Source organism: Corvus brachyrhynchos, unplaced genomic scaffold (assembly GCF_000691975.1).
Source record: "Corvus brachyrhynchos isolate BGI_N302 unplaced genomic scaffold, ASM69197v1 scaffold370, whole genome shotgun sequence".
NCBI lineage: Eukaryota > Metazoa > Chordata > Aves > Passeriformes > Corvidae > Corvus > Corvus brachyrhynchos.
Genome location: NW_008235977.1, coordinates 1,513,731 through 1,537,504, shown reverse-complemented (window position 1 = coordinate 1,537,504; position 23,774 = coordinate 1,513,731). Strand labels below are relative to the sequence as shown.

The following is a 23,774-nucleotide window of genomic DNA, read 5'->3' as shown; positions in this document are numbered from 1 at the left end:
ACATGGCCCTGTATTCTGGATCCTTAAAATAAGGATTTAAGCTGAATATTTTTTATTTCAATAGGAAACTTCGGAAGATGTTATATATAGAAGGTGAATCGAACCTACTGTTGTACTTCAACATTACAAAGCCACAAACCTATTTAAAAAAAAAAAAAAAAAAGCTATTTTGCAGCCATACAACTTTTCACATTTTGTAACTATGTTAAACAGAGAAAACCATTTCAAGAGAGCCATGTGTTCTGCTAGTTTCTGCTCAGTTACTACTGGAATGCAGTTTATTCAATGACTTATTACCTATTTTGGAAAATCAGTTTCAGAATACAAAGAACTGCCAATTTAAAATGAAAATGGTAAGTGGTTTTTCAAGGATAATGAATAGACTTCTGACGCATAAGATCTGAAGTAGCAGGAACCAAAAATGCTAGTGAACTAGAGAATTCTACTTTATTAAAAAAAAATATATATAAAAATATAGGAGAAACAGAACTTCAGTAACTTCAGAACTTTCTGCCTGTTCACAGGATTTTATGCAGTGTTAATCAAATAGAGAATGCTAGAACTAACCTTCTGCAATGGAAATGTAATATTAAGCAGACAGCAGTCACTAGAAATACTGTAACAGTTAGCTCAGTAGAAAACAGAAGATACCAACCAGTTCTCTTAAATTCTAAGGGGCAGAAGCCAGAAAATTAACTTATTTTGCTCATATGTGAATGTGACAGCCAATACATAAGGATGATTTGCTACACACGTGCGAAACCTTACAATTATCAATGGGAACTGCAAAAGGCCAAGGACAACGTGACCCCTTCTCCAATCCCCAAAATCCTCATCTGAAGATCTGCAGCTAACTAAATTACTTCTGTTGACAGCATGGGAATCTCCACATTCTGGAAATCCAAACTAGCAGAATAGTACTGTGCAGTGTAAAGGAACAAGAAGTCATGGATGCTAGAACATCAAAATAGCACAACTGCAGGCACTGAGGAAATGTAGTTCTTCCTCAGCATATATATAATTCATCTACAGGAATTCACAAAGGTCAGTCAGTTACATCTCAACCGTGTCTACAGAGATTCAACTCCGGAAAGGTTGGTTCTGTCACTGCTGTCTGATGTCATGCCATCACTCTCGGCAAGCATTCTGAAGAAAGATGAGCTACAATGTAAATGAAAAGGCCTCAATTTCAACAGTGACTGCCAGTTTCTGGAGGAAAACCAATATTCAGAGCTACTTGGTTTCTTCTCAGTCTCTCACATCAAAACAAAACTTTAAGACCTAAAGATACAATCCTAACTAAAACTACCTCCAGACTGGCATTACACACCCCACAGTGGAACACTGCAGGGATAGTGAAGTGCCTGACACTGAATATCCTCACAAAATCAAGTTCACATGCAAGTAAAAAGAAAGTGAGGGATCTTTGAAGCAAAGGCCATGGGATCAACTCATTATCAACAACATAACATCTGCACCAATTAAGAGAAAATAAACTACATTTTGTGAGTGTCTGGGATAGAGCCACAATCTGATGACATGTGACTGCACAGTATTTGTACACTTTCAAGCAATTAGTTCAAGAGACTTCCCTCTAAGCACTCTTCTTTTAAGTTAGTACTCACTGCAAAATTTATTTCTTGAATCTCTGATACATTATTAAAAACAGGCAAGTCACATTTGGTAAACAAAGTGCAGGTTCAAAAAATAAAGGCTTGGGACTAAATCTCGAGAACCCTGGGTAAAATGTGCGTTTCATGACACACAAAATAAGGTTCTACCAGAGCACAATCTTTCTTTGGTATCTTCTGAGACAAAACTTCATTAAAAAATATTTACTATGTAAAAATTCTTCCATGGAAATGAATTATGGCTTTGATGAGCCAAGATTTTTGTGATACATTTGTATTGATGAGTTCTAAAATGTGAAAATTAAACAGAACTGGACAGATGTGTTTAGTGGTAGAGACTTACTCAGAACCATGAGAACTTAAAACAGATGAGAACTTCCCCCTTCAAAAAACAGGCTGAGCTCTACATGTATCAAAAAAATAGTATTTTTTTGATACTTAGTGGTAAGACAATCCACCACAGCTGCTACAGCAATAATTTGTTAAAAAGAGAAACTGTTAAAATTATATTGGTGCAGATTTTTCTACCTAGCAGAAGGTGCAAAGTCCCTTGAGGAAACTTGCAACCAAGACCTAGTACATGGCATCTCCTTTCATAACAATTTCAAAAGAGCATAAAACCAGAACCAGACTCCAACTCTATTCCTGGACAACACCATAAAGCACCATTGAACACTGGAATAATCTTTAAAGAGATTTACATATAATACATGGATTATTCACTGACTACAGTGTCCATTTGGCAAGATCTAAATGATTAAAAGGAAAAAAGAACCAACAAAACAGATCCACACAAAAAGAAAACCCCCAAATTACTACAAAACAGAATTGAACAGTTCAAGGATATTATACATGCATAAAATAAAGACTTCATTACTGCAGAAGCAATAAGCCATAGCTTGTACTCCTGTAACTACAGACACTGTATTTTTTAAACTTGGGAAGTAAGAGGAGAAACAAAAACAAAATCCAACCAACCAAAAAAAAAAACCTCACCATCAACAAAAAAGAAAATTAACATCCTGAAATTGAGGAAAAAAAATAGTATTTCATCTCAATCTGTGATCCTGCCAGGGAGTTCCTTATTTTCATACAGGCAACAGAAAATGCCAGAGAAGCAAAGAGAAGTTTTCAATGGTTTTTCTAATAGAAGTAGTCAATTTCTGCCTTTTTCTATAGCTAAAAACATACTATAAAACCAAATGTATATGCAAGAAAAACATTAGGTTGAGAACCAATAATTATTAAACTAGGGTTCCAAACTTTATTTTAAAAAGTTATTACTGCAAACACTAAAATGACACACAAGTAAAATACCTTCTAAAAGGAGAAAATACTGATAGCAAAAAAAAATTAAACTAGACATTGTTTTGGAATGGAAATGAAATTCACATAGACTTAAATAACCAGATTTTATCCACAGCACAGAAATGCTGTCAGTATGTGGCAAAATGGCTTCAACTTTGTAATTAACGTATCTTCAAAGTTTATGCAACCCAGAAATTAAAGGTGACATTATCCCTTTAGCAGAAGTACGCTGGCTTTCAATCTGGGTTAGTAACTGGAATACATACAGTAGGCTGTGTTTCAGAAATCACCCTTTTGTCCTGTAACGGGGTATCTACTAAGAAAGGAAGTGCAGGGATAAAATTATTGTTTCACATGTTTTTACCTGACAAAAGTACAAAATTTCATGTTATTACTTGACAAAAAGTAGTGGTATTTTAACTGGGAAACCTGCAGGGAAATGTCAGAAGTCAGGAAGAACATACCCTCGCTGTGATAGGTATGTTAGCAAAGCACACAGCTAAAAAACCCAGTGTTTTACAGTATCTGTAGAAGGTAGTGTAAAATTTTATCTTCCATTCTGTAATCTTTTCTAGGATGAAACTGATGACTTCATGAATACTGAGGTTTCAGACTCACAGACGAATGATGCAGAACACTTCTCACAGAATGCAACCTCAATTCCTAAAAGAGAGGGAAAAATGCAGTGTTGTTTCTTCCATTCCAAAGTGTCCCATTTACTGCATTAGTAATGTTTCAATGAATAGTTACAGTCCACTTTATTGCATCAGCTGGACAGACTTGGTTCAAAAAGGAAAAACAGATTTTCATTATGCACCTAGGTGAAGCCCCCAGTGGAAGGAAATACCTTCCTTTATTTACAAGCATGGAATCTTAGAATGTGTTCAGAATTCTTTTACTAACAAAATAACCCAGTTTTGTTCATTGATCATACAGTCTTACTAAAGTATGTCAAGTTATTAAAGCAATTGTATCCTCTTTATAATTGGATGGGGAAAATTTGTTTTTAGAAAGTGTACAGTGGAAAACTATTTAAGCAACTCTATTTTTTTCTTCAGCATTCTCTGTAATGTAGAGTAGAGCAATGCTTTACTATGGGTACTTACAATAATGTTTACATTAAGTTTTTGGTAGCTACCTGAGCTAAAGAACTGAAAGCTGTTTTATTTGTAAACTGAGAAATAGGCAATGGACTGTGCTTACATAATTTGTCAGTAGATGCCACTAGCTGCTGACAAAAGGATGGCAAGCTACAGAAAACACAGCTACCACTTTAGGTATTGGCACAAACAGATTTTAGGATACTTGTACAATTCTGTTTCTTCTTCCAAAGATCAAATTCTCTTATAGTTCCCCTATCTCAGCTGCTCTATATCCCAAATGCACGATGTCCATCTCATTTCCTCTTTACTTAACTATTGTCATACGACTCAAACTGTCCTTTTTTTTCTCCTAACCTTACTTCTTATCCCAGGCCTTTTCAGCACTAACTATTTTTGTTTTGTTAAACTTAACTTTTTCCCTCCCTTCTAGATCTGAGAGTTTCCTCATACAATCAGCTCCAGTTCATACACCTCTATCAGGATATCCAACCCACTATAATCTCAAGATGTAAGTCTCTTTCCATCATCTACTAACTCCCCATCACATTGTGCATTGCTTTTCAAAACTTGAAGGTTCCATGCTCTTTAGTTTTCATGATGTCAACTTGACAGGATTTCAACCCCAACATATTTTCCTTTTTCTTTAGTTTAACTCCTATTAGCATAGGTCAGACACAAACACATTGTCTACTAAGAAAGTTATGCTCAGTTTTACACTGGTAGGCTTCTAACACTTGTTTAAAAAGCCACACCGGGGGATAAATCATACAGGTTAAGATAAAGCAGACAAGAAGTCGCATCTTAACATACAACATATGCTACAAATCAGTGAGCTGTTTAAAGGCAATCAAGCAAGAAATTGACTCTAATTTTAAGATGTGCAAAACATGCATTTTCCCCTAGCTTCCTTTCATCAAAGTCCTAATTTTTTTTAAAAGTGTAAGCAACTAAATGAGGCAGCATTTTCACAGTAAATACATGCTTGAGCGCCTGCCAGAGTATAGCCCTATAAACACCAGCTACTGTAAATTGCACAAAATAGGGAGAAAAAAGGAAGAAGCTGTCAATAAAGGAATTAAAACAGTTTTCAGAAACAAAAATTATACATTGGAAGTACTGAAAATTTCATCCTTGTTGAAGGAAAACAATCCAAACCCATATAAATTTCAGGCAGTTAAACTAAAAAGAAAATGGTGATGGAATTTACATATACATTATCATTCAAGGAATGAATGACACTGATTATATAGAGTTCATTTTATGCAGAGAATTATTAGCAAGTGTCAAACTGCAGGAAGCAGCTAACTAATGCTGCAGGCTGTGCTAGATCTGAGCATGTTTTATTATTCACCAATTCCTAAATAGCAAACATTGCAATGAAACAACTGACCCCAAATTCCACAACTGGCAGCTGCTAGCTGGTATGTTGATGATGGATCTCAGCCACACAGGAAGGACTGGACAAAAAAAAAATGAATCAGTATAGATAGACTGGAGTGGCACAAATGCTTTAATAGTGAATGCTCCATAGGATCATCAAGAAAAGCAAGAACAGAGTTCAGAGAAAACAAAAGAAAAAAACCTACTGAACTGAAGTAAGAGCAAACTAACAGAAAAGGAGAAGTTTGTAAGGAGAACACAGAATGAAACAGCATGAGAAAAAGCATGCACCACCTGCACCTTCCCATGTTAATATCAAATGAGCAAGTATGGTTTCAGTGGAGTTTAAAATAGCCATTTTAGAGGCAACAGGCCTAGCTGCAGCTGGTGACAAGTCTCTTGGCAATCATACAACTAATAAGTTTAGCTTCAAATTTCTTCGACTAACATATCTTTAAACAAAAGGCTTAGTCTCTTTCAATTTCACTTACCTATACAGGAAACATGCTGTAATATTTTTTATTGTTTCAAACGGAATATCAGGCAATAATATGCAGTACTAGTATAAAATAACTAAACTTTTCCCCAAATGATTACACCAGAACTCTTATGAAAGACAATTTACATAAATCTAATTGCATGTCTATCTACACAAACATTTATAAGCACACATTTATGTGTGTTATACACACAAAACACAAATCTTCCCTTATTACTCTTAACTTCAGAGAAAACCAGTGTGCTACATTCAGTTAAATTTACAAAACACTCACAACCCCAAGACCATCATGCACCATTATGATCTGAATGCAAATATCCATGAACTATACCACAAATGATACTTTACTATCTGGTACTGTTGATACCAGCCAAAAATACTGTTTGACACAGACTGTGGGAAAAGCAGTAACTGTGACAGACTAGAACCATGCCTATCCCTCAAAGGAGGCACTGCAGCTCAAAAAGGTAGATAAGGAAAAAAAAAAGCTAAAAGCATGAAACAAAACAAACCCTACTCACCCACTCCCCTCCATGTGCCAGAACATCTTACACTTTGCTCACTCTGTAGACTGCAACTGTGTGCTCAGTTCCTCATGCCTCAGGGGTCTCCCTCATATACACACAAAATATACAACCATTTACCAGGCCAATGCCTCAGAACTCAAAGATAACTGCTCAGCAAACCCAAAACTTAACTCACAGATATTTCTCTTGGGCCTGAAAGCAAAGATCACAAATTTCAATCCTCCAAGTTTCCACTGTTACTATAGACCACGTAACTTTTACTACCAGACACTATTTCACATATACCCTCTGGAAGCATCCAAACATTCATCTCCATATTAGACTATGATATAGGATCTGAAACATCCAGTAGAGAAGAGAAATCCTCTCCCTTCCTAAAAACAAAGTTATGTTAACCCTATCCATTTGTATAGATGTGAATATATGAAGTCACTTCCACATGCTCACCAACAGAACATTCTATTAACTGCCAAAAAAATTCAGCCTAAAGTAAATAATATTCAATATCATTAGCAAACACATGATCACGGGGAGGGTATTAGTATTTTTGATTCAAACCCGATCTTAAATACCAAATTAGGACCCCAAATTATTTACAGTTCCAAGTTGGAGAATGTTGTCCTCTAATTTTCATTTAGCACTATTAAAAACTTTGTACTAAAAATAGCATTTTATTGATGTAACTCAATGGTTACTACTGGGTATACTGATGGTAGAACAGAGAGAATGATCTGGTGTGAGCTGCATTTGAAAGCTGTAAGAAGTCTACAACTGCCAAAATATCTGGATACTGGCTGTAGCATCCTAATCTCACCACCTGACTTACAGCTCCTAGCACAAAGCACAGGAATTGCACTGGGAATGCAGAATGCAGGAGAAGCAATTAGCAGATTACCTTCAAGGTACAGTCATTACTTCAGGCACCTGCTTCTCTTACACAGCCACTACTTGGCAGTTTTCAAGCAGAGATATATTTGTTGAGGTATTTTAAGAAGACTACAGCCACCAGGCAGCCGTCTTCTGCAGCTGGGGAGCAGGTGGTAATGACACAGCCACTTGCCTAACACATAGCACTGTGCTGACATCATTTGACTTTTTCAATCATTGTTGAGAGCTCAGCCACACTGACAGACAATATAAGCTGATCATATTCATTATCTGGGAAACATATTCAAACTCCAAGTGGGTATGTGAAAATGTAACATGAAAATTTAAAAGGGAGAGTTATATTTCAGAACTACCAATTAGTAGTAAATGAAGCTAACTAAATAAAACTTAAAGCCCAAAGGCTATTTAGCATCAAGCTGTAACAAATAAAATTATCAGAATTCAGGAAGCCTTTGGACGGGTTTAACTATCTGTGAATCTACTCGAGACCTGAACAAAGCAGGGTTTCAATTCTAGGTAACAAGACTTCTGAGAAAACAGGAAATACAGGGCACTTTAGTCCAAGACAACGCTTAGGTTACAGCCCCCTCTGCTGGCAATATCTGGTACTTATCGTTACACAATAGTCTAGAAAAAATGCTAAGAAAAGTAAAATTAATCAAAAATATGTGGAAAAGAGAGCTTATAACATGGCTTTTATATCCACTCATGTTTTTCACTTGCAGCTGATTAAGCACCTTTCACAGAAGAGGAAGTGCTATAATATCAAGTATAAATACTGACAACTTTAGATTTCTCTCATCAGGGCCAATCAGTTTTGACATTTTTTCATGCATGGTGTGAACAGCCTTATTAATTTAGATAAGTGGACCTTAAACTGGGAACCAAAAGAATCCAACGACTTCCATCAGGTGACATAGAATAATATTTAAATGGCCTTTCTAAATCAGAACTGCACAGAAAAACACCCAGAGGTGACTGACTGGAATGGTTTTGCATTCTCCGTATTTCAAAATCTCAACTCTTCACAACATGAGGCACTTTTTTAAGGCTGAAGTAATGAATATGATATCAAGACCCAGAGAAAAACTAGGATTTGTAACCACCATTTCAAAGATCGGAATGAGGTTCACCATTTTCTCTCAACATGTTTCTTATTTGCAGTTTACTTTGTAGCTGTCTTAAAATAACTAGTCACGTTTTGACTTCTGAGTTTCCCCAAAAAGTTCCAAAATAAGTAACATGTTTGTCCCTCCGTAACAAAACTTCAAGTGAAGAAAAATCTCAGCTTCTCCACAAGGCTTCCCATTTCCTTATTTATCAATTCATTAATAAAAGACCTTTTCATCCATTCCCCTCTTGTCTTACTGTCACTGCTTCGAGAAAGATGACAGCAATATTGCCATGCTTGCTTTAACTATCTCAGTTTGATACTCACAGCTGCAGGCATGGCTATGTGACTCTGGACATAGGGCTGGTGATGAAGTGTTTGAACTCCATGATCAGAATACAGCTGGTACAAAAAAAATACAAAAAATTAGCACAAAAGCTTGTTTCACAATGTTAGTTTTTAAGCTTTTCATTTAAATTTAGATTCCTTAAAGCTTCAAACTGTGGGCTATGTTTATCTGAACTACTGACTTTTTAAAAACCACAATTTCAATATTTAAATCTATGTTTTCCCCACTGATCAGTGAAGTCTAGTAAACTTAGTTTATCTTCACCAGTGTCACAAATCACTTTCCTCAAAGTAGCAGCTAGAGAAGTAGCAGCTTCTCAATTACAAATTCATTTCACTCAGCTCTAATTGGGAACAGTGTTTAAATGTGTAGATTAACACATTGAAATGTAATTCTCAGCACTATCACACTAGTAAAATATTTACATACAAGTAATACAGACTGTTCTTGGAATTTTACATCATTTTTCCAAAATCTGACACACTGCTTCCTTTAACATGAACAAATTGCCTACCTGTAAACCAAGAGCCCTTTAAATATTCCTTAAATAATTTCATCTATTTTCTTAGTGCTCACAGGTTTCAGATCTCTGTACAAGTTTATATCTGATTCATGAAATACTAAAGGTAAAACAGTACTGTTAATAAGATTATGACTATAAAATAAATATCAAGATTCATGCATTTTCAAAAAGGAAGAAAAAGCCCCTTCAGAATTTTCCACTTGAGATGTCTGAAATACCAGTTTTGGAACTTCTCTTGTAGAAATAAAATACCCATTTACTTTTGTAACAATACTTGATTACTGGTATTAATAATTAGATGTCCTCATTTAACATCTATTTCGGCCTCCCTGTTCATGAGGAATGAATACTTGAGAAGTACCAATTAATACCAAACTGAAATTGTGTTGTGATTAAGTTTTTCTGTAGCCATTTACTGTCATTTTAATATCCAATTATGAAGAGATTGAATGATTAAATATTCATTGTTTAGTTTTTTTGCTTCTATATCAGTAGCATTTCTAATGCTGTGGAGATTTTTAAAGTACAATAAAGCACTCAATTAATTCAGATCATCAGAATATTTAGAAACAAGCTTCTACTCACAGAATTACTTCAGGAAACTACTGTGGTTCAGGGATACTACACCAAACATGCCAAAGAATGAACTCCCATTTTACTTAAACATTACTTGCAAACAAAACTAATTGACAAGTCCTTATATGGCTGTCTGTAATCCATTTGTGACTCTCTAAAATATTTCAGAATCAAAGCATTCTCCTAGACAGGAAGAGAAATTCTAACTTGAGGACACCTGAAATTATTTAACAGCAACATAAGTACTGGAACCTAACTGCTCTAACAGCCAGTACTTAAAATAAAAGATTTTATTTTTCACTTGTAAATAAGCACTTCAATTCTCAGTACAATTTTTCACATTTTTAAAAATACCTCAGGAACTGCAGCTTCCATTAGGAGAGGTGGAGATATACATCCACCTTCCTGGTTAATTCCTATTGGCTGATAAAAGACTTCAGATGGTTGCAGATACAGGAGTGGAGGTGAAGAGGTAGGAGACTGAAATAAAACATTATTCTAATAAATTTTATGATTTAAGCAGGATGAAAAGAAAAGCTTATTTTACAGTCATCTTTGCTACATATAAACAAAATAAAGTTTTAAAAGAAAGTGCCAAAAAATCTTTGGTAACCTAAAGAAATTAAGTGAGAGGGAAGTAGATAGAAAGGTCAGGTAGGAGAAAAAAAAAAGTCCTTTAATTTTATGTAGTTTTCAGATTTATTTACATTTTGGAAAGCTTTGTGAAATACTAAAACTTTTAAAATTCACAGTTAATCTCAAGATCACAGAAACACACTACAGTTAAATTTTCCATTCCAACACTGACAAAACAAGTTTTTCTTGTTTTAAAATAATTTCAGTATCTCCATAATTCAGCACCCTGATTTCAAAGCAGCAGATTGATCTATTAGAGTGGAACAGACTGAATAAGGCTGGCTGCTACTGAAGTAATAAGGCTGCATTGTAACAGTTCAAGCATAAGGAACTTGGCCCTCCTTTCAGGTTCAAACTCTTCAAGTTCCTCAAACATCAGTATTTCCATAATAAGCTGCTCTTTCATGGAATAGATAAACCCTCTCCTCACAATGACTAAGTTAACAATTTCTTCTTCTGGTTTCAAGGGTCTGGGTCTAATTTCACCCTGTGTGTGTCCACATGCTTCTGCTAACAATACTCCTATGAAACATCACAGTTAATACCAGTTAACGGGCAAGTTAATACCCATTTCTTTAATCAGGCAAAATTTAGCAGTTTTTACCTGCTTCTAAGAAATTTATTAGGTAATTTAATACAAATATTTTGCTAAATGGAAGGCAGGGGAAGATGTTTTCTTTAAGTCAGATTTATATTTAATGTTTCAACAGGCACTATTTTATGCCTTTTGTTGTAGCAGTAAACATTGTAAATATATTGCTAAAATACAGCAATTAATACTCATTTCAACCAAGTTGTGAATAGTGGGAAATATCACTCTTACATAAGGCACAGCATACCTTTAAACTAGGTGAAAAATAATGGTAAAATGCTGCAGTAATGAACTGTATTTACCTGTGGAACAGACCACTGCCACTGACTTGAAAGACACTGTGTTGGTGCCTAAAATCAAACAAGAAGATGTCACTAACATAGTGAAGAACAAATGAATAGCCTTAGAACACTATTATTCTCAAACATGTAATTAATTCTCAACTAAAAAGAGGAAATATGATTTTCATTAAGCCCCAGATTATTCAGGAACATGGTTTTGTTTATTTCCACTCAGCCTCCAACTTGGCCATTTCACAAACTTCAAAAATACTTAAGTCAGATTCTCAACAGAGGTGCTCAGAGCACAAGAATCAACAGACCCAAGCTGGAACACTAAAAAATGTTGTAGCATTAAGGGAAAAGTCTTTTACCATGAGAAGGGTCAAGTATAGGAAGACGCTATCCAGAAATGTTGTGTGGAATGTATCATTGGAGCTACTTAAAACCCAACTGGACAAGTACCTAAGGAACCTGATCCAACCAGCCCTACTCTGAGCAGGAGTTTGGCTTAGATGATAAAAGGATGCTACCAAGCCAGATGTCTTGCAACACGAAAGAAAATGTAATTTATTATACTTTCATGCAGCTACATAAGCAAAACAGACTCTTCACTAGAATACAGTTTTCAATGAAGTTGAAATGTTTCACACTGCTACTATGAACAGTCCTTTTATCTCCTAAGAATAAACTGCAAATAGTACTGCATGGCTGGAGGACTAGTGATGGCCTGAAGATCATTTTAAAACAGATACCTGATAATGGTACGTAGGAGACTGATAAACAGGTGGAGCAACCATCACAGGTGAACTGGAAACAGAGCGAGACTTCAAAAGAAAAGAAGTTACAAATCTTAATGCAGCAATTTCATAAACTGTCACTCCTATTACACACAGCTCTGGAGCACTGTAATGCTGAACCACCTCCACTCCCTTCTGTGAATGATTTACCGAGTTTTAACCTACATTTAAGCTCCTTCAAACCCAGTGTTTCTAAGGGCCTATGTTAGATCAAACAAAAATCTCTGGCATATTCACTTAGAGCTTTTCAGAAAGCACTAGGCCATCACTATGTAGAGATAGTAAAGCTTACTCCTGGGCCAAGGCCCAGATTGATTATGAACTATCCCATTCTATAGGTCATACCAAAGCAGAAGTCTCCTGAAGAAGCAAAATAAACTGAAGTGATATTTAAAAAAAACAATTCACAAAATAAACAGTCTAATATAAGGAAGCCATTTAAACATCTAGTATGAGGCATAGCTGAAGAAACTGGAAGCAGGAGGGACTTGAAAACACTGCAGTTATCCTGCTCCACAGAAAAGCATATATACACCAAAATAAATTACTTACTGGCCATGGCTGCTGAATAGGAGATACTTCAGATGTATGAAAATAAGCCATTCCATTATGGTAAACATATGGATATCCACTCGAAGTGGTTAAGTACATTGTACCAGCTTCTGGTGACACAGCAGTAGTTGCATACATTGTACCAGCTTGGGGTGTTACAGCAGAACCTGGAATAAATATTTTAAAACTTATTTACAAATAAGTTTTTTTAGATGTGTACATCATAAAAAAAAGAAAATAATTTCTGATCTTTAGAGAAAGAAAACATTCAAAGAAAAGAACATGGAGCGGTGTGGCAATTCCCTCTCAAACACAATCATGAAAGCAGACGGCCACAGGATGCCTCCAGAGCTAGATAGGAAGGGCTGTAGAAGATGACATCCATATAAATTACTGAACAGGACACATAATATGGGGAGACTTCTCTAGAGGAAAAAGAAGGGAAAATTAATTCTGTAACTCAACCTGAATTCACAAAATAGTGATATTGTTTACATTGTGTTCTTCCTGATTTTTTCTGTGCTAAGTTAGGTTTAGTTTTTCATCTTGCCTTGAAAGGTAAGAGCCACCATTAAGTTCCATTTTATGAACAGACAGAACACTGCAGAGATCACCAGAATACTCAGTGGAAGACCAAGAAGAGTCCCACAGGAATTCAAGAGCTTTTATTGATAGTAAGAATTTGACTAATTCCTAGAAAAGCCTTAAGACACTTGGATACAATACAGCTGAAATACTATCCATAGACAGGCTAAGATGTTTGTTAGGAGAATGTTAAGCACACCTCAGAAAAACTAAAGGCTGTTGTAGCTCCAGTAAGCAATCTAGAATAGCACTTACTGGTATCTCAAACGAGGTGATCAACACAACCCCACAGCCAACAATCCTGTCCACTTTACTAACTACCAAGTACATTGCACAAACTTTCCACCAGTGTTGAATAAGTCTCTGGGAAAGAAAAATGAAATCTTCTCCATCAAACACAGAAAACTCACTGGGATGACAAAATACATTTTGATGCTGGGGAAAAGCAAACCAGGTGGCCCTTCCAGTATGTTCAAAGCTCTTACCACAAGTGGTCCTATGATGACAGAAGAGCTAAAAATCATTTTGCTTAATATGAAAGACAAGCACTATACATGTAGGCTATAGAGGACAACAGTATATTGTCTAGCTCTTTAATTCTGTTAAATATAATGGAATCACAGTTCTACAGTGATACTGCAAGTCTAGGTGTTCTGGCTTCATGAACCCCTGGTGAGCTGCAGTAGGACAAAGCATCCTGGTGACTGAGGTTAGGCACACTGAACATGAGAGCAGACACACTGAAACCAGGCCCTAGGATGTGTCTGGATGCCAACAGCATCTTATATCACAGATCTATCCTAGGCATGACAGACAACAGGTAGTGGAACAGGTCCACAGATCTCAAAAGAATGCAGCAGCTTTCTTCAAAAAGCTTTTTTAAAGATTTTTGGTTTAACCCTCTGTTGCCTCATGTCTCAACTAAAACACAGAGGTATGCCCCTTTCCTATCAATATACACATTCATCACAAGAGTCAGAGGAAAGAAGCCCCACAAGTCAGGCAAACACAATTGAGAAAGAAGAAGTCAAAGATGGAAAGTGAAACAAAGCACAGAAAGAAGATGGCATGCAATCTCTTGATGATGAATGAGCAAAGATCACACTAAATTTCTAGAGCAAAGAAACTACACAGTTGGAGCAAGTATTTCATTTTCCCCAGACAAATAATGCACTTATACAAGGGAAAAGGGCATAGCTAGGCATAAGTGGGGGAAGGAGGAGGCAAACCTCCTGTCTTCAGGAAGTGTGTCTCAGCAACAGCTTTAGCGTACACATTAGCTACTTCTAACAGACAGCATGACAGAAACTAAAGAAAGCTTCAGAATGAAACCAACATTCTTCTGTATTCTGGCCTCAGAATGAAGATGAGCAAAAGGATGGGTTTTTCCTAACTCTCTCAAAAGGTACCATACAACAAATACTGAAGCAAAGTCCCAAAGTACACTTCACTGCCTGTTGCACTTAAAAAGGAAATCTATTTCACATCTGACACATAGCCCTTACTGAGGGCTAACTCACAGATTGCATCTTAAAAGCTGGTATTTATAGCCTATACTTTCACTTTTAAGATCTTAGAACAAACAGCTCAAGAAGAGAGTGGGGACTGCAACCACCCATTCCTTATGGTTTCTCTCGAAGAAAGAAAGATGCAACAATCCTGATGGATTTTGGTAACAAATAAATCAATGAATAACAATGCAACTAACCAACAGCTCCTGCTTTATCCTGTAGAACCTGTGAGGACACTCTAAATGTTCAGATTTAAGGTTCTGCCAGGCAACTTGAGTTTTCATTCAGTTTGTTCCTAGATAGGTAACTCTCTCCAATACAGTAAAAGAAACAACATATTGAGAGGTTAAAGAACCAAGAGACCATAAACCTATTTATTCCAACATTTCCACTGGCATGCATTTACTTCCACTGCAAACCATTCAGAGCATATTCCGCATGCAGCATTAGTGCGGTGCAAGACCAGGCACATCTTGGTTAAAAAACTTACATCGACAATACACAAACGCAAGTAAAAATACATACGAGCATTAGGACTCCGCACTTGTTTTCTTATTGCTGGGCCAATATTCAATTTCTTATCCTTATAGCTGAGTTTTTTAGCCTAGAATTAAAGAAAGAAGACATTATTATTTTCTACACAAATCTAGGCATCTGAGAAGGGAAAAATCACAAGTAGACAAGGTTCTTTGTAGGTTAGATACACTGCGCATGAGAGCAGTTATGCTGAAACCAGACCCCAGGATATGTGTCTGGAACCTGGCGAAACGCCTCAAGGTCTGTTTTTAATACTAACACATATTTAGAAGACTGCAACATAAAAGGAAATTCTGGAGACATTACTCATAATAGAAGAGTAGGACAAAAAAAAAAAATCAGAGGATTATCAGAGTTTCATATAAAAAGAAATTCAAGAGTTTAAAACAAAAACCCATTAATTTCATACATAAATTGAAGCCTAGAAACTCATCTTAAGATGGAGAAAGACCCAGATGCTACACAAAATTAAGATTAATACAAAATAGTAGAAATATGCTGAGATGAAAATGGTGATAGAGCTGTAGGACATCTAAATTAAAGGACTTAGGGCAGGCAAAGTAAGACATCAGTAAGACTTCACATGAAGCAGCTTTCCACTTCCAAAAGGAACAAAAATCCTAAGCCATATTCAAAATGGTACTCAGTACCACTGGTGTTTAGTTTACAGAAATAAAGCAATTAAAAAAAAAAAAAAAAAAGCCAGGGCAAGAAAGCCAGCTGACTCAAGAAGTTCCTGCTTATATACCTTTTTAGCACCACCAACTTCAAGCAAAGGTTTGGAATTTCCAACATTTTAACCAGCCTTCTAATTGTGAGAAGGCAATTTGCACGTCTCAGGTGCCATCTTCTCAGTTTTTTTTCCCTGCACCTTGATACCCTCACATGAATGACTAAATCCTGACTGACAGCTGTCTCCAATACCTTCCAATCAAAATACAAGAGCACACATTTCACAAAACAAAATGAACTGAAGACCCAACCATATCTCAAGGGAAGCTCTACAAGGAGCATTGAGACAGTAACATAGCTAAGAGAAACAAAAATTACATGACTCAAGCTTCATCATTGAAGACTTCAAGGGAACCTAACTTATTAAAAAGAATTACATCAGGTCTGACAAACATATCAGAATAAAAGACAGCAGTTATCTTCCTAATTTCCATACAAAAATCTTGACAGCAGTGAAATCTGAAAAATTTTCTAGCTCTACATATACTATAGACCACATATAGACTAAGAAAATAAAGACCAATGTTGAAGTCAAGAACAGTACTATGAACTAGAACTTCCATCCTTAGTTCCAGAATATCTCAGTATAAATCTTATCTTAGATCTCTTTAAACCATTTTATTAACTATCAGACCAAGTTCGTCTTCAAATGTAACTTGGTAAACAGAGGACCAGACTACTCAGGCCTAGTATGAAATGAATTATTCCATTTAAGAGACAAACACCATGGAGACTTATCACTTACATCTTGTAAAATCTTCTGTGCCTCTTCTTGGGTTTCAAATGTAACAAAGCCATACCTAAATAAAAATGACAGCAGCTAAGCCTCTAAAGTTTGTATTTACAAACAGCTTATTGTTACTTCATGTACAGTAAAAGTGACATCACAAGGTAAACTAATGAGCAAAAAAAAAGTAAAGAACTATTCTTAGCATATTCCTTATTACATTCAAGTATGTGGCAGTATATCACCATGAATGACCAGCTGTTCTTGTTACTCAGCCTATGTCTTAAATTCTTTCATTGCTATTAATCAAAGATTTTGATCTAAACCTTTCACTTGTTGTGGCGATCAAAGATGAGACACTTGGGATTTTTTTTTTAAAGTTAATATTATACTGTAATTCATTGTACAGCTCCCACCTACTTCAGCAACAACTGTGAATGCTCCACACTTCCACAAGCACAATCCGCTATTTTAAACTGAGTTCTGAAAAAGCAGTGATGCAGAGATAGCCATTATCTATGAATTTTCCTGTAAATCAAACAGGCTTTCTACACAATTCCTGCTTTTCCAAAACCCCTCAATTCTTTCCCAGAGTAATCTTGGTGGCACCACCAGTACAAAGGAAGTATCTGAACGTATACAATACATACATAAGAAAACCCAAAAACCCTCCCTTACCCCTCCCCCCATTAAATCTGACTTCCTAAATTTCGTACCTTTTTGAAAACTTTGAGTATTTCTCTACATGATTTGTTAGGGTCATAGCTCATTTCTCAGGGTCAGATTACAGAAGGTATGAGCCTCTGCCATTCCTACTGGCAGATCAGATTTTGCAATACAAGGTATCATTCTTCGTGAGCATTTGCATGCTAATTTAAATACAGAGGCTCAGTAAATCTCTGACCAGCTGTACTTTCAAATTTGTGGGCTTTCCTTGTATTGGCTTCTCTAAACAAACCTGGAAATATTTGTCTTCAAAGACAACAAAGTATCTTCCTGCTTGGGACCATACCTACACAGACTTTTCATTCTGTGGACTGTCTGGACAATAAACTAATAGACAATCACAAATTCATAAGTTTTTTAAATCACTTGTCAAGGAGAAGCAATGAAGCCTGTGCTTAGATTTCAACACAAATCCTAACAGCATGGAAAATAATTAATTTTCAACATATCTGCTGTGAGGCACATGTTGGCAATCACAACTGCATAATTATTATGGGTTATATGGACACACGCTGCAATTCTCAAGTACTTGGAATTTAGTAAAAGAGCAAGAGGTTGGTGACAGATCTGGGACCAAAGTTCCTGATGTCATGCAAGTGCACACTGTGCTAAGAACTGCAGCTCAGCACGTAACTTGCTGATACATGCTAAGCTCTGACAGCATTAAAATGGTCCTTAATGCTCAGGAGAGAACATTAGAGGTGCACACTCTCATGCACATTTACTTTCGGCTTCAGCCCTCTTTCCCCCCTTCTCTGGCAGTGCACTTCCTCATCTTATTTACATCGCCATCCTTTGGGTTACAGCAATAATTTTACTATGCAATCTTAATCTTTCTCCATATTTGCTCTTCAGCATTTCTCTTACTGGTGACTTCCTGTCTCAGTCCCCCTTTTATGTAATCATGATTTAGTGTCAGATTTGCCCCCTATGCTGCTGTTCCAAAAACCTTCACACAAAAATCTGTTACTGCCATGCATTCCAGCATAATCAGGTGTATCTCAGCTCTTCCTCCACTTTAGGCTCCTTTCCATACCAGCTTTCAGCAATAAATATATTTAATAACTAAATAACCTTGCTAGGATAATCTACTTAAGTAATAAGTCATTAAGAAAACTTGAAAAACTGGAAACTATTTATTTTGTCCTAGTTGCACACAGCTTCATCTTATAACAACATGACTAACAGAGTTTTAGTTATGCAAATTTGAGACATTTATATAGAGATATTAAAGAGCAAAACCAGATTTTTGCATACATGGAATAACTGAAATATCAATGATAAAATATTACAAACTATAAAAATCAATCAAATTTACTATAGTCAGGTTTCTGGTATTTTTGATTTCCACAACACACTTATTCTACTATACCAACCCCTTTGACACTCCAGCTCTGTCATTTATTATCTTCACTTCTGTCACACTGCCATACTGAGCAAAAAACTTCTTCAGGTCATTTTCATTAGTCTAGTACAGTAAATGAAGAAGGGCGGGGGGAAAAGGAAAAAGTTGGTTTGCATAGTTAGTCAATTAATTCAATTAATTAGTTCAATGTTTACCATAAGACTATTAATGGACATACTTTGGATGAAGCTTGCTACAAATTAATTATAACCCTGTATATGAAGACAGAAGAACAAGCAAGTATGAGCCTCAGGGCCCATTTAACTACCGCATTAATTATTCAGCAATAATTCTAGAAAGCCATTAGAACTTCTCATTAGTAGATTTATGTAACAACTGCCCTTTTACAGTCAAGATCACTGAAGCAGGTGTACTAGATCTGAATTCTAGTTTGTTAATTACATGCTAGAGCAGTTTACAGTATGAAAAATCACTGCCATACTTTCAACTGCAACACAGCAGAGGATGTAGGTTTTCATAAAAGATATACACAGGCCACATAAATGAAAAAAAATCCCCCTAAACCACAGTGATTCAGTGGTCAAATCCATTGAATACAACATGATCCCTCTTTCTGAAGTAGTTTTACCATGAGAGTCTGCAAATACATGCAGGCACACTATAGGAACTCCCACTCATAAGTAAGAAAATGTTATTTCAATGGAGAGTGCTCTAAGTGACCTTGGAAGGAACTACCCCCTTCCAAGTATGCAGGGAATAAGTAAGTTTCTAATGCAAAGGCTCACCTAAGCCATGTGAATACCCCTCTGCCTTCTATGAATCTTTTTTTATAACATAAGCATGTATCACATATGGTGTCCTAAACACCACATTTGAGATTTAAGTTTTGTTCTACATAGCCCTCAAATAATGCTACACCTAACACTGGAAGAAGCATGGTTATGTGCATGCATCATTCATCTATACTTCTTAATGTATACCATGAGTACTGTTTTGTTTCTAAGTGAATGACTTTGATTGATTGTATACAATTCAGTGAATCCTGTCCAGTACATCAAAGGTTTATTGCCTCATCCAAGTCTGAAATTGATCAGTGCTCAAAGTATCATCCAAGGACATGAGGGCTTGCTACACAATACTATGAATTCGGAAAGACAAAGGTTTATGTGCAGAGCAGTGCATTGATGGGGAATAAGAAGGAAATACTGTTCTAAGATGCACAATGAAACCTGCAAGTATCTGTACAAACATGGTATTTAGAAACTTATGACAAACACGTTTAGGACTTGCCTTTTCCCGCTTATAAGACAAAAGCACTTGTCAGATTCTTTAAGGAAGGTAAAGGCTTAGCATTAGCATATGTCAATGACACATGGCCTGCACCACTAAAGAAAGAGCTCTCCAGACCAAGATGAAAATGTTCCCAACTAACTTCCCTTGCTGAAATGTTTCTCTGAACTTGAGGGACCAGATGTTTCCTCTTACTAACAGGAATCACTGCCACAGTGATGGACAAAATGGCAAAATCATGAAAGAGTTTTTGTGAAAAAGCGAATAAGTTTTTGTTGACTAAGTAACTCCCTTTTTCACAAAAATAAAGTCAATAGCTTTTCCATCACCCCAGCTGACTTGAATAAGATCTTTGGTGTAAAAAAAAAAAAAACAAACAAACAAACAAAAAAAACCAAACAAACCAAAACAAGAACCCCAATACTTTTTGCCATGAGATTCCTGGTAGAAAGCAATTCAAGACTGACATATAAATGAGAATTAGATCAGAAATTTAAGACTGTATTTGATATAAAGAGTTATACCAAATGGAAGAGCAACTAAAATGGCTATAGAGGTTTCAGCCCTTTTATTTCCTCTCCCCTCTGCAAAAAAATTCCATCTTCTTTATGATTACAAACATGCTTAAACTGCTGTTGAAAATACAGTTTCATAATAAATTTTGAACTATTAGCAACTGAACCAAGTTGAGACCCTTCAAAATGAACAGTAAGTATGATAATTAATAAAAATATTGATGTTAGACAGGAAAGTATTTTAACCTTTGAAACTGCAGTGAAGACAGAACAGAGAGAGAGGTCTTTTTATAGCTCCAGTAATTTGCTTGCTATTGGTGCAAAAAACTACTGTTCCACTTTAATAAAGCCCAAATGTACTGAAGGTCTTGTACATCTTAAAATATGAACACCCCTATTTGAATTAGCCAAGTAAGATAGAAGATTCTGGAATTTCTTGCATTTGTTATGCAAAATAGTCTGAGTGAACTGTCAATTCTTGTTCCTCTTCAAATGAGTCAGCACTCAGAAGGTCTCAGCCTGGGAGGATTAAGGCAAAGAAGATACTCTTGGTGGAAACAAAGCAACAGCTAAGCAAACCAAGCACGTTTTGCAAAAGTCAACGGCTTAATTAATGACCTAAAGCAGGAAGAAAGAAAAAACCTTAACCCTAAGCATGTCACAAATGTTAAAAGCAACTGAACAAGGTAAGAGTGGCTCAATGTTCACTGCTATTTGAGGATTTTAGGGAATACACAAAGGCACAAGCATTCTAAGAATTAAGAGCAATACTGCAAATTACCCAGAGAAGCTTTCATACTTCTTTTAAAAACAAACTCTTGACTTTAAGAAAATTACTGTGGTGAGGAATACACCACTATAATTCTTTGTGTAAACCAGAAGTGTTAGAGGAACAAAAGCTACTGACTGTGCTCCACTGGCCATATGAAACATTGTGACAGTTCATTAAATTACACTAAGTGGTATACATAAACAAAACCTTGTACATATTTTCTGCCATCAGCTCTGTTGATAACAAAAGCTAGCTTCTTTGAAAAAATAAAAGTCTGAAAAAGTGGTGTGTCAAAAGCTTCTAGCAGCTAAGTGTACAGTCAACTTTGTTAGGCAATTATGCAAATCAAGGCTTAAGGCTTTATTCTCTACTGTAGATTTGGATATTGTAGTGAAGAGGACTTACCAACTAAACAAATACACATGACTCTGTCTCTCTTTTTTCCCCTGTTGATTTTTATATGGTTATAAATTATAATTTAGCAGCAAAAAGAGGGAAGAGTACCTTAAAATCAATTCCTCCAACAAAGACACGATTTGGAGTAACTGTTCCAAACCTTGGAGAACCGATCAAATTATTTAACCTCACCGGTGACACAGGGTTGGGACATGAAGGTAAAGATTCTGTTTGCATCTGATCAGTGGCCTGCTGATTGAAACAAAATATTTTCAAAATCTTACAGGTTATTTGTCAGTAATGAAACAATTTGTCAGTAAATGAAACAATTCTCAACAGAGAATACATACAGAATTTCTTGAAAGGCACAGCAGATGCTGAACAACTGAACATTAACCATGTATTTTGATTCAGAATGTAGCTCAGTGTTTAAACATAAGCTCAGTCTTAAGCAATTCAGTAACTTAGTGAATACACTACGGTCTGAAGTCCAACATCAAACACTCTTCTAAATTGGACACCAATCTTGGCTCAATTTACACAGCACCCTGCCATAAAAATTTCAGGTTATGAATTCTACTACATAGAATATAATATCTTTTAGAAGCCCTTATTTTAAGCCAATATAGAATGGACATTTTTAACTCAATCTGTCCTCTCACACACATCTACATAACTCTCTTCTCTGCAACAGCCTCTGGTTCATTTCCCAAGCACCCATAATTCCCCCACATAAAATCAACAAGCTCCACACACCCGATGAGAATAGGTCTTGAAGACTGGTACTTTAATTCAACACTCTCAGCCAACAAACACAGCACACAGTGGTCTGAACAGAATTTCCCTCTGCAGAAGAGCAACCAGATTGCCCTTGCCCCAGTAAAGGAACATAGTACAGTGGGATCTTCATGGAAATCATTACTTAGTGAAGCCTGCCTGTTGTTTAAACTTCCAGCATGCTTACACCTGTGAACCGTAAAACAATTTTATTGGCAGCTCTTCTCGAAACAAACTAACACTGCCTTAAAAAGTCAACCCTAACTGTGAGATAATAGCTGTAAAGCAGCCATATTGTACTGTCACTAACTTCTCCAATAGGATTACTTGATATTTCTTTATCTACCTAAGAATTACTCCTACTAATTTTAAGTAATGGGTTAACAGTATTATTTTGGATATCTTAAAGGCAATAAATCCAGCTTGGTTCACACAATTTTAGTTTTAAACAAAACACAGGTCGTTTCCGAATTTACTAAAACACGCACACTTGGTGCAGAGGAAAACCCGAGGTCGTTAACCTGATTTGCTCAGGAGAATCTAGTATGCATCTCTCCGACTAACTAATAGAATACTAACCTAGAGTACTGACTAACCTGAACAAACCCCACCTCTAAGGGGCAAGGAGCAGAGTCACTACAGTCCCCAAGAGGACTGGCTTTTGCAGCAAACAGCCCCTGAGGGACAAAGCAGGTTACATTCTGCATCTCTCACACCAAAGACAACACTCTTAACTGTGCAAGCATCTGGCAACTGTGCTCAGCATGAGAACTTCTGGATTCAACTATAATAATGAGCAGCTGACACAACGGCCAAAATTTATTCCTTACCTCAAAGAGCCCAAATTGCATTTTCTCCATACACATTTTAAGAGTTGATTTATTAAAATAAACCACAAATACAAAAACCCCAACGGAAGAAATGAAGAATTAAACACACCACTTATGAACTCCCAATAGTAAATACAGTAAATCCCAGTAAGTTTTAAGTGTGACATGTTAAAATTTGTATTGTGATAACCACCTCTTTATCACCAGTGTGGCAATAAGAAAACAGTATTTGGAAAAAAAAGTGCCAACAGCACATC

General features: G+C 36.2%; 1 protein-coding gene across 1 annotated transcript; it reads right to left on the bottom strand.

Annotated features, from left to right (window-relative positions):
- Positions 1–6: 6 nt before the first annotated feature.
- BOLL (boule homolog, RNA binding protein) lies at positions 7–22,157 on the bottom strand. Its single transcript, XM_008629907.2, has 11 exons — positions 22,019–22,157; positions 18,948–19,039; positions 16,864–16,918; positions 15,375–15,453; positions 12,754–12,920; positions 12,157–12,228; positions 11,426–11,473; positions 10,250–10,375; positions 8,775–8,849; positions 5,433–5,499; positions 7–3,602 (listed from the first exon to the last, which is right to left on the bottom strand). Exons 1-10 carry the CDS (start codon positions 22,145–22,147, stop codon positions 5,482–5,484), a joined length of 861 nt encoding a protein of 286 aa, XP_008628129.1. The 5' UTR covers positions 22,148–22,157; the 3' UTR covers positions 7–3,602; positions 5,433–5,481.
- Positions 22,158–23,774: the final 1,617 nt, after the last annotated feature.

What these genes read in the sequence shown, in the direction of transcription:
- BOLL (XM_008629907.2), bottom strand. Translation starts at nt 22,147, where the DNA reads ATGCAAACAGAATCTTTACCTTCATGTCCCAACCCTGTGTCACCGGTG. An exon ending in TTGGAGGAATTGATTTTAAG is followed by an intron (nt 19,040 to 22,018) that starts GTACTCTTCCCT and finishes TTACTGTACTAG; the next exon opens with ACTAATGAAAATGACCTGAA. An exon ending in AGAGCTGGAGTGTCAAAGGG is followed by an intron (nt 16,919 to 18,947) that starts GTTGGTATAGTA and finishes ATTTTTATTTAG; the next exon opens with GTATGGCTTTGTTACATTTG.